This window comes from Nomascus leucogenys, chromosome 1a (assembly GCF_006542625.1).
Source record: "Nomascus leucogenys isolate Asia chromosome 1a, Asia_NLE_v1, whole genome shotgun sequence".
Taxonomy (NCBI): Eukaryota; Metazoa; Chordata; class Mammalia; order Primates; family Hylobatidae; genus Nomascus; species Nomascus leucogenys.
Window position 1 is genome coordinate 63,672,107 of NC_044381.1, and position 12,078 is coordinate 63,684,184.

Genomic DNA, 12,078 nt, shown 5'->3' on the forward strand with positions numbered 1-12,078 from the left:
CCACTCACCTCGGCCTCCCAGAGTGTTGTGACTTCAGGTGTGAGCTACTACTCCTGGCTGGAAGTGGAATTTTGAGTTCAGCAGTAGGGACTAGTGAGGGAAACTGACTTCTCATTTTATCCCTTGTCTTAAATATATTTTTGTATGTTTATTTCTACCTGTATATGTTATATAAGTGAACTTTAGTTTCCTGCTTACCCAACGCATGCTTCTATGATGGATGTCAAATGGTTCTTTTACTCTCTGAGAAGCTATTTCTGTCTAACAGGGACCTGCCAAGAACTAAGGGCCACTCTGAGACATGTAGCCAGAGTTTTCTAGTGTTGAACTATACTGTCTTCTCATCTGCACTGGGGCTGAATCCATGACTAGTTCTTTCTGAGTGCTTTAAGAACTTCTCTGCCCCAACTGGGTCTAGATCCATTTTTCCCTAAGTGGTTGTGGGGAACTGTGCAGTTGCTGGGCGGCTTGGTAGTTGGCCACCAAAGAAGAAAAGGGCAAATTCCTAGGGGCATCTGCTAGGAGGCGTGCACCAATTCAGGTATAAGCAGAGACTCACTATAAAGGAATGGGCAGATTCCTAAACAACCCATGTTTGTTAATAGAGGATAAAGTAGGGTGGGGGGAGATGAGTGGAGTGATGAGCAGGAGTTAGAATCCAGCATGGCCTGAATTTTAACCATCTAAACACTGGCTCAGCTGGGTCTCTATTTGTCATTATTTTTTACAGCAACTGGTAAAACTACTCCTCTGTCTTTTTATGTAGCCCTTCTGTGGGCTTTACATGACATTGCATGGTAGTTAGTTGCTTACATATCTTAATCTTCTATCATCTGTGATCTCTTCTTCTTCAAGGGTAGGATCTGAGCCTCATTCATTTTTATATTCCTTGTACTGAGCATATACCTAATAAACACTGGTTGAGTAAAGAAAACGAATGAATAAATATATAAATAAATAAATCAAAGCCAAATGAATAAATAAAATGCTTATTTTATCCTCCTTTTAAAAATCAGCAAAATAGGACATAGAGTGTAATGAAGATTCCATTACTTTCTGGTGCACCCCTGATTGTGGGACTCTGGTATTTGCTTGTGTGTATGTGTGTGCATGTGTGTGTGTACATGCGCGCGTGTGTGTATTACTATAACTACTTGTAAGAGTTAAATAATTGGTAATGGGAACTCAAGTTAGGCCTTTGGGATCCCTAAGAGGTGCAGAGAAACTTGGATTTCTCCAGGACTAATAAATCGAAGAGGAAAGTTCAATAATGCTGCTGCAAGAGTCCATCTATAAGATGACATTTATAGGAAGAAAGGCTTCTTCAAAAATTATTTGATATTGTCTAGGCAATGAGCTTAAAGAGCAAGAGTCTAAGCTAAGGGTAGAAACATGGTACCAGAAACACCTGTTTGCTTCCTCTCTCCTCCAGGGAGCTGAACAATGTATCTCAATTTAGTTAGGTGATCAAAGACTGATAAAATCACGCAAGGAATACTTAAAACACTATCTACTTAATTCACATACAAATAATAAGAAGCTGTTTCTGTAAGATTGTGGTAAAACTTAGATGCTTCTACTCTGCTAGAGGTATTAGAAATCAGTTTAACTCTTTTAGAAATCAGTAAGTCAAGGGGGTTGCCATGCCATTCCTGCCTAGCAATGGAAAATAGTTTTTCTTCTTACCTAGCAATGGAAACAAAAGATTTTCAGAGATCTTTGATTAACCATGGTAAAGTTTAATGATGTCCTGGAGGGTTTTGTGATGGACTAAAAGTAACCAGGCAACATTGTGATAAGAGTGGTGTACTAGATTTCTTTAGCAGGAAGTTATAGATGGACACAGCTATGATTCTATCCAGATGGTTGTAACCAAGAGAAGTTCGGGCTATGAATGTCTGTGCAGGTTCTACTGTTCCCCCAAGTTTGCAGCTTCCCCAGGGGAGCCTGCACTTTGGGTGACTCCTGGATTTGAATGTGATAGACTGATTCATTCATTCATTCATTCCTTCATTCAACAATGTTTATTGAGCTACCACTGTGTGAGTTATCTGTTTGAAGGATAGCACTTTCTTATTTTTCTTTGGGACCCTTTCTTACACGACAGGATACTCAAGAGATATTTGCTGATTGACTGACACAGGCTGAAACAAAATGGATTTTTCCCACACTGGTTTCATTCTGAGTTGCAGTTGACAGAATTTATTGCATCTGTAAAACTTCTTTAAGTTTATGAGTTGCTAAGCTTGAGAGATTACAGCTTTCTTTTCCATTCCCCTTGCAATAAAGATCTCTTTTTATATTCTCATTTCTATCAAAATCAGATGCTGACAGTTCCCTTATGTAAATTCTCTCTGGCTAGGGTGGTGTTGATTCTATATTTTTTAATGAGCTTCCTCATCCTGTGTTCAGCTAGAGCCTTAGGTTGTTAACCTTAAAGCCTCCATGCAGAACCAGACTCACTGATTTCACCTTTTTAAAATACTAGCATTCCCACTAGTGTGTGTATGTGTGTTTGAGAGAGAGGGAGGGAAAGAGAAAGGGAGAGAGAATTATGACTAAAGTTTCAAACTAAAGTTCAGCTGTTGAACTTGAAGAACTATTCATGTACTCTCAGTCTTTGAATTAGTCTTAGGAAATTTAAGAGATAAACAAAAAGCAAACTCTCTAGGTGGCTGTGATTCAGAGACCCAGAAAACAGAAAATAACTGAAGGATTAACCTGTATGTGGCTGGGAGTAGGGTGTAAGGGTGAGGCCGTAGGCCTGAACAGAAGGAAAATAATATATCACCAGTTGACAGTAGCTAGAGGGACATTCACAAACTAGTCCAGCAACTGAACATGGACACAGGAGAAATTGGCTCTACTGTACCTTGGTAGGCATGGGCTTCTTAAAGGTGATTTCAGCTTGCATCCAAACACCCCTTGGGGACTCCAACACAGACCAGACCTTCTCTTGAACCACATGGTTCTCTTCAAAGATGTATACTGCTAGGGTGTCACTCATTTTTAAAAATCCATAGATGGCATAATGAAAACGCAGACAATACTGCAAGTTTCCTGGCAGGGAGGGCCCATAGAGCCTTCCAATGTAGCCAGGCTGAGATGTGAACTTTGTGTTGGCTAGCAGGTAATACCCTGCAAACAAGATAAAGCATATCAGCAATGCAAAATAATCTAATCTAGATTAGCAAGTGGTAAAATATAATTAAAGTAGAACTAGACAGCAAAGACTATCAGCTATGCTTTAAATGATAGAAAGCATTTTCTAATGTCTGTGGCTTAAGTGACAGAAAATATCCATGTGCCTCTATTGAAATGATACGTCATTCAATTCTAAGTAAACTTTATAAACCAGTACAGATTTTCTATAGAATATGCCCAGATTCTAGTCATTAATTAGGATTTGCACTTTTCATGAAACAAAAAGGATGAAGTCATCTTGGAGATACCAGCTGCCTGGGTCAACCATCTGACTTAGATTGTACATTCCGAGGACTGAACCGTAGTGAATGGAAGGCCCAGAGCAGATTTTTCCTTATTATCTCTTTAGTGACCAATAGAGATGGTGGGATTTCAGGCTGGCCTGGCAGTCTTTGTGGAAGTTTGTGTGTCTGGGCAGAGCCTACTCTTCTCTTGGTCAAATGTTAAACCTGCCCTTGAAGAGCAGGCTTTTCATCAGATGGATCGTCCCAGGTGCTGAAGATCTGTGTTCTTCCTTTATTCCTTCTAAACAACATAAAGAAAAATAAGATCAGGAACCTCCCCCTCCCACCATCCCCATGGTCAATTTAAAATGAGTTCGTGTATCCTGGAAAGCCTGGGCAGAAAAGAAAAAAATAGTAACACCTATTTTTTCTCTTTCTTTTTTCTGCTCCTCCTCCTGTCGGTTTTCTTTTGGGTGCCTCAGTCTTTGTATACGGTTTAGTTTTACCCAGTTATTTAACTCAAAAGAAGAGAAAGACATGCCAGAGCTCTCTCTTCCTCCATACACCAAGAGGCCATATGAGGACACAGGATAAGGTGGCCATCTGCAAGCTAGGAAGAGACCCCTCACCAGAAACCACCCTGATGGCACCTTGATTTTGAACTCATGGCCTCCAGAACTGTGAGGAAATAATGTCTGTTGTTTAAGCCACCCAGTCTGTGGTATTTTGTAATGGCTGCCTGAGCAGACTATTATGGGTGGCCATACAACAGCCAGAACAACCTTTTTGAAACCTAAGTTTCATCTGTGTTTCTTCTGCTTAAAACCTCTCAGTGGCTTCTCATGTCCTCTATAATAAAATTCCAAATGCTTCCTGTGGCCTGCCACACCCAGGATCTATCTCCCTCTCTGACATCATTTTCCTCCATTCTCCTCGTCACCATTCCTCCCCACGGTGCAGCCATACAGATCTTCCTATTCTGTGGCGTGACCAGCTCTTTCCAAATTCGAGGCCTTCACAGATGTTGTTACCTCTGCCTGGGTCACTCCCACTCTCCCAGCTAATGGCAGCTTCCCTCAGAGAAACCTTCCCTGAATCCTGAACCCAAATTAGATTCTTCCCTCTATTCTGTCTCAGAGCTTACTCTTCATTTCTTTCTACTGTGAAAGAAGGGGATCAGAACATGCCACCCCAAACTATGTCACTTTGGCATTTTGATTATTTTGAGGTAAAGTCACTTGAGAAATAGCAGAGGCAGGAAGGGCCCTTTGACCTCCCCTTTTCTGTTATACTTAAAAGCAGGTCATAAAATTTCCTATGAACAAGGTGTTCTCCCTGTCCCAGAAAGGGAAGAACATTCTGTCACTAAAGACTGGGAGTTGACACCAAAATGGATCTGTACAAACAAACCTACTAACATAACCCTCATCTTCCATTGTTTCTTCCATATATTTCCTAGTCACTTTCCCACAATTTACTGCCCCTGGAAACTTAAGCCCCCTGACCCCTTTTTTTGTCTTGCTACTTCTCCACAATTTTATCATCCTTTGTTTAAAATGGTATTGAAGCTCTCAGGCCTATCTGCTTCTTTGGGTCTTCATTGTTTTTATGAAGGCTCCCAAGTGCAAGTAAAAATATTAAATAAAATTTGTATTATTTTCTTGTTAATCTGTCTTATATCACTTTAATTCTGAGGTCCAAACATGGAACCCAAGAGGGTAGAGGAAAAGTTTTTCCTCCCTGACAGCACTTACCACAACCTGTGATTATAAGTTTGTTTGTGTATATATTTGTTTAATGTTTCTCTTGCCCTTTGAAAAGATTGTCTGCCAGTGAAGGTGGGGTTCATTTCAGATTCATTCACTATTGTATTCCCCAGGAGTTAATCCACTTGAATGTTTTATTACTTTGAAAATTGACAAACTGAGATTATGGTGAGTCTTTTTGTCCCTAAACAGCTCCCCATTTCATCAGTTCACTGCTCCCAGAATTCAAATGGTTCTCTAGAGATGATTTTCCAGTTAATCAGCCCAAGATCAGAATAGATTTGGTAGGGCCTTTATTTCTACAGGTTAGGCAACCTCTAAGAAAAGAATACAAAATTAGAAGCACGAAATTGTGAGGGCTCTTTCGAGGCCTTTTTCAGGCTGGTAGAAGGCAGGGGCCCTGGAACCTAAGCTTCACCAGCTCCACAGTAAACTCACCTCAGTCTCCAGTATATAAATATGTGTTGAATAAGTGAATAAGACACTGAACTTGAGATCAAGCTCTTCACACTTGTCTCCACTGGGTTGGGCTCCACAAAGGCTGTCATTGAATTAATAGGTAATCCCTACACAAGGAGCACTCAGATTCCTGTTTCCAAAAGCTCCTTGTAAATATATCCATCAAGTGTCCACTCAACATTTTTTAATAGCTTTTCCCCTCATAATAGATTTTTTAAATTGTAGTAAAATATACATGGTTTAAGATTTACCATTTATCCATTTGAAAGTGCACAATTCAGCGGCATTTTGAGCATTCACAATGCTGTGCAGCCATCACCACTGTGTAGTTCCAGATCACTTTCATCACCCAACGGCAACCCCATACTTAAACACTCTTATTCCTTCTGCCACGGCCCCTGGCAACCACTGAAACCTGCTTTTTGTCTGCAGGAATATGTCTCTTCTGGAGATTTCATATAAATACAATTCAACAGATGTTTTTCCTTAAAGGTATTGCATCTAAAGTGAGTTCCAAAGTATTTTACAAGGATTTGCCTGTTTAATTAACTAGCAAATACGTTTGTTAACACGGCAACTTGAATTCCAATTTTAAAACATGGTCAAAAACAAGATTACTGATTGTCTTTGCTTCTTCACAGCTGCCTTTTTTCTTTAAGTCGATGTCTTTGCAGGTATGAAGTAGGAATGGCCAATAAAGCTTATGACTACCCAAGATGTCCCCACATAGACAGATCCCTGATTTACCTAAGCCTGTAGTGTGGTCTCCAGCCCGATACATGTTTGGTTTTACTTTCACTCGGGTCCAACCTGGACCTTCTTTATCTTGGTAAAAGTTGCAGAGATCTTGCTCAAAATTGCAGCTGGCTTCCACGGCACTGAACAGAAGTTCTGAGCAAAGGACAAGCAAAGTTAATGACAATCGGTCCCAAAGATCTCAAAGGACTACATCAACTGGTTGACAGATGTTTATATATACACATTTATACCAGGGGAGATCGAAGAAGTAAAACACAACTAAATATCTTTATCCAAAGGGCATGCTGACAGGTTAGCATCAAACCAACGTTTCAACATGACAGGAAAATTGTTCTTTTCCTTTCTAAAGGGAGGGGAGAAAGGAGCACTGTTCACATTATAAAAATGAAGTACCCGACTTCAAAAGAAATTTCCTTTCACGACTGTGAACATTTATTTATATACTTCTTCACAATTCATAATTCATTCATAAAAATTTTAAAAGAAAAAAGAGAAAAGGAAGACATTTTATGGGACTCAATTTGTCTCTAAGATGAAGATTTTAGATATATTATTTTATAGAAATAATTTTCCTTTGTTGCTCAATCTCTGTGTCAGAGGCACAGCTGCTGTCTACTTTGACATCAGTAGTAGGAGCTGATCTGCTTGAAGAAAGTCATCACTCAGTTTAAATTGTGCAGGTCAAAGAGTCACAGTTCTGTCATGGGTACTGCTATTGCTTTGACTTTGCCGAGTTCTGGTATTATTTACCCTGTTCTATAAATACCTCACCCCAGATGGCCTGGAGGGAACATAAAAGATTTCTGCTCTTTGAGAAGACATACAAATGGCCAACAGGTATATAGAAAAAAGTTCAACATCACTAATCAGCAGAGAAATGGAAATTAAAACTACAAGATATCATCTTAGTCAGAATGGCTATTATTAAAAAGACAAAAATTAACAGATGTTGGTGAGGATGTGGAGAAAAGGGAACTCTTATACAATGTTAGTGAGAATGTAAACTAGTACAGCCACTATGGAAAACAGTGTGGAGATTTCTCAAAAAAAAAAAAAAAAAAGAAAAGAAAATCGAACTACCATTCGATCCAGCAATCCCATTACTGGGTATCTACTCAAAGGAAAAAAAAATCAATATATCAAAAAGATGCTGCACTTGTAATGTTTATCTCAGCACTATTAACAGTAGCAAAGATAAGGAATCAACCTCAGCACCCATCAGCAGATGACTGAATAAAGAAAGTATCATGGAATACTATTCATCCATAAAAACAATGAAATTATGTCTTTTGCAGCAACATGGTTGGAATTGGAGGTCATTATCTTAGGTGAAACAAGTCAGACACAGAAACACAAATACTACATCTCTCACTCATAAGTGGGAGCTAAATAATGTGTACACACTGATACAGAGAGTGGAATCATAGGCAGTGGAGACTTAGAAGGGTGAGGGAGTAGGAGGGGGTATGGAAGATAGGAAATTACTTAATGAGTACAGTGTATGTTACTCCAGGATGGATACCTTAAAATCCTCACTTAACGCTATGAAATCTATGCCTGTAACAAAACTGTACTTGTACCACATACATTTATACAGATAAAATGCTTCTGCTCTTTTGAGAATAACTTTTAATCCTATCAACAAGTGGCTTGTAAATCACGCTGTTCAGATTGCCCTCTTAGAACAGAGGGGATGTGACCGTAGCAGTTGGGATACATTCGGTGCAGCCATTCGGTGCTGCACAGATTCGGTGCAGAATCTGTGATTCTTGTCTGAATGCTGACACACATGTCTAACAATCTAGGACTAGGGAGAGAGGACACGTGTTGAATAACTGGAAAATTATCTCTAGGGAAACATTTGAGCTCTAGGAGCAGTGAGCCAATGAAATAGCTCACTATAAAAACGTACTGTATTCTCAATTGTCAATTTCCAAAGCAAGAAAACATTCAGGTGGGCTGAAGAACTGACCCAGATTAAAGTGGATGAAAGAGGCATGACAATCAAATGCTATCAGGGATGCAAGATTCAATCTTGGTCCAGAAGAACAGATATCTATAAAGGTTGTTATTGGGGCAATTGGAAATATTGGTGTATGGACCGAAAGTAAGTTGATAATGTTGTATCAGTATTAAATTTCCTGAACTCCATAATTATCCTGTAGTTATGCTGAAGAATGTGTTTGATTATAAAATATACACTAAAATATTTAATGGTAAAGGGGATGATGTTTGCAACCTATTTTTTTTTTTTTTTTTTTTTTTTTTTTTTTTTTTTTAGGTTGATACAAGTCATTTATTGGAAACTATTTGGCAGCATGAGCTATGAGTAAGCATGAAAGTTGTAGTTCTACCTAACTATTTATTTTCTTTTTTTTTTTATTATATTTTAGGGTTTTAGGGTACATGTGCACAATGTGCAGGTTTGTTACATATGTATCCATGTGCCATGTTGATTTCCTGCACCCATTAACTCGTCATTTAGCATTAGGTGTATCTCCTAATGCTGTCCCTCCCCCCTCCCCCCACCCCACAACAGTCCCCGGAGTGTGATGTTCCCCTTCCTGTGTCCATGAGTTCTCATTGTTCAATTCCCACCTATGAGTGAGAACATGCGGTGTTTGGTTTTTTGTCCTTGCGATAGTTTACTGAGAATGATGTTTTCCAGTTTCATCCATGTCCCTACAAAGGACACGAACTCATCATTTTTTATGGCTGCATAGTATTCCATGGTGTATATGTGCCACATTTTCTTAATCCAGTCTATCGTTGTTGGACATTTGGGTTGGTTCCAACTCTTTGCTATTGTGAATAGTGCCGCAATAAACATACGTGTGCATGTGTCTTTATAGCAGCATGATTTAGAGTCCTTTGGGTATATACCCAGTAATGGGATGGCTGGGTCAAATGGTATTTCTAGTTCTAGATCCCTGAGGAATCGCCACACTGACTTCCACAATGGTTGAACTAGTTTACAGTCCCACCAACAGTGTAAAAGTGTTCCTATTTCTCCACATCCTCTCCAGCACCTGTTGTTTCCTGATTTTTTAATGATGGCCATTCTAACTGGTGTGAGATGGTATCTCACTGTGGTTTTGATTTGCATTTCTCTGATGGCCAGTGATGATGAGCATTTCTTCATGTGTTTTCTGGCTGCATAAATGTCTTCTTTTGAGAAGTGTCTGTTCATGTCCTCTGCCCACTTTTTGATGGGGTTGTTTTTTTCTTGTAAATTTGTTTGAGTTCATTATAGATTCTGGATATTAGCCCTTTGTCAGATGAGTAGGTTGCAAAAATTTTCTCCCATTCTGTAGGTTGCCTGTTCATTCTGATGATAGTTTCTTTTGCTGTGCAGAAGCTCTTTAGTTTAATGAGATCCCATTTGTCGATTTTGGCTTTTGTTGCCATTGCTTTTGGTGTTTTAGACATGAAGTCCTTGCCCACGCCTATGTCCTGAATGGTATTGCCTAGGTTTTCTTGTAGGATTTTAATGGTTTTAGGTCTAACATATAAGTCTTTAATCCATCTTGAATTAATTTTTGTATAAGGTGTAAGGAAGGGATCCAGTTTCAGCTTTCTACATATGGCTAGCCAGTTTTCCCAGCACCATTTATTAAATAGGGAATCCTTTCCCCATTTCTTGTTTTTGTCAGGTTTGTCAAAGATCAGATAGTTGTAGCTATGCGGCATCATTTCTGAGGGCTCTGTTCTGTTCCATTGATCTATGTCTCTGTTGTGGTACCAGTACCATGCTGTTTTGGTTACTGTAGCCTTGTAGTATAGTTTAAAGTCAGGTAGCGTGATGCCTCCAGCTTTGTTCTTTTGGCTTAGGATTGACTTGGCGATGCGGGCTCTTTTTTGGTTCCATATGAACTTTAAAGTAGTTTTTTCCAATTCTGTGAAGAAAGTCATTGGTAGCTTGATGGGGATGGCATTGAATCTATAAATTACCTTGGGCAGTATGGCCATTTTCACGATATTGATTCTTCCAACCCATGAGCATGGAATGTTCTTCCATTTGTTTGTATCCTCTTTTATTTCATTGAGCAGTGGTTTGTAGTTCTCCTTGAAGAGGTCCTTCACATCCCTTGTAAGTTGGATTCCTAGGTATTTTATTCTCTTTGAAGCAATTGTGAATGGGAGTTCACTCATGATTTGGCTCTCTGTTTGTCTGTTATTGGTGTACAAGAATGCTTGTGATTTTTGTACATTAATTTTGTATCCTGAGACTTCGCTGAAGTTGCTAATCAGCTTAAGGAGATTTTGGGCTGAGACAATGGGGTTTTCTAGATATACAATCATGTCATCTGCAAACAGGGACAATTTGACTTCCTCTTTTCCTAATTGAATACCTTTTATTTCCTTCTCCTGCCTGATTGCTCTGGCCAGAACTTCCAGCACTATGTTGAACAGGAGCGGTGAGAGAGGGCATCCCTGTCTTGTGCCAGTTTTCAGAGGGAATGCTTCCAGTTTTTGCCCATTCAGTATGATATTGGCTGTGGGTTTGTCGTAGATAGCTCTTATTATTTTGAGATACGTCCCATCGATACCTAATTTATTGAGAGTTTTTAGCATGAAGGGTTGTTGAATTTTGTCAAAGGCCTTTTCTGCATCTATTGAGATAATCATGTGGTTTTTGTCTTTGGTTCTGTTTATATGTTGGATTACATTTATTGATTTGCGTATGTTGAACCAGCCTTGCATCCCAGGGATGAAGCCCACTTGATCATGGTGTATAAGCTTTTTGATGTGCTGCTGGATTCGGTTTGCCAGTATTTTATTGAGGATTTTTGCATCAATGTTCATCAAGGATATTGGTCTGAAATTCTCTTTTTTGGTTATGTCTCTGCCAGGTTTTGGTATCAGGACGATGCTGGCTTCATAAAATGTGTTAGGGAGGATTCCCTCTTTTTCTATCGATTGGAATAGTTTCAGAAGGAATGGTACCAGTTCCTCCTTGTACCTCTGGTAGAATTCAGCTGTGAATCCATCAGGTCCTGGACTCTTTTTGGTTGGTAAGCTATTGATTATTGCCACAATTTCAGAACCTGTTATTGGTCTATTCAGAGATTCAACTTCTTCCTGGTTTAGTCTTGGGAGGGTGTATTTGTCGAGGAATTTATCCATTTCTTCTAGATTTTCTAGTTTATTTGCATAGAGGTGTTTGTAGTATTCTCTGATGGTAGATTGTATTTCTGTGGGATCGGTGGTGATATCCCCTTTTTCGTTTTTTATTGCATCTATTTGATTCTTCTCTCTTTTCTTCTTTATTAGTCTTGCTAGCGGTCCATCAATTTTGTTGATCTTTTCAAAAAACCAGCTCCTGGATTCATTAATTCCTATTCTTAAATAGTAGATAAACATGGCAAAATCTTAATTTGTAGAGCTGGGTTAAGAGTATATAGGAGTTCTTTGTAGTTTTCCTGCAAATTTTATCTGAGTTTGAAATGATAGAAAATTAAAGAGCTCCAAGAAAATTAAATTTTAAAAGGTAACTGATTAACAACACATTACAAAAAAAAAGATTAGGTAAAAAGTGTTCCTATATAACTAGAACCTGATTGTATCTCAGGGGATATGCCCTAGGAAGTGCACCAGGAGCAAACCCAGATGAGCCAGACCGGAGAAGAGGAAATGAAGAGAATTCTCAATGCTCTAAGATGGGT

General features: G+C 39.1%; 1 protein-coding gene across 3 annotated transcripts in view; it reads right to left on the minus strand.

The window, feature by feature from the left end:
* The window catches only part of MAMDC2 (MAM domain containing 2), a 181,809-nt gene that overhangs the window by 77,902 nt on the left and 91,829 nt on the right, over nucleotides 1–12,078 (minus strand). For all 3 annotated transcript variants that reach the window (XR_001114319.2, XM_003267395.4, XM_030810034.1), the window contains exons 8-9: nucleotides 6,401–6,544; nucleotides 2,873–3,138 (exon numbers count right to left, since the gene is read on the minus strand). Coding sequence is in view for 2 of the 3 variants with exons in the window: in XM_003267395.4 (XP_003267443.1) it covers nucleotides 2,873–3,138; nucleotides 6,401–6,544 (410 nt within the window). In the remaining variant the exon portion in view is untranslated. The remainder of the gene's footprint in view (nucleotides 1–2,872; nucleotides 3,139–6,400; nucleotides 6,545–12,078) is intronic.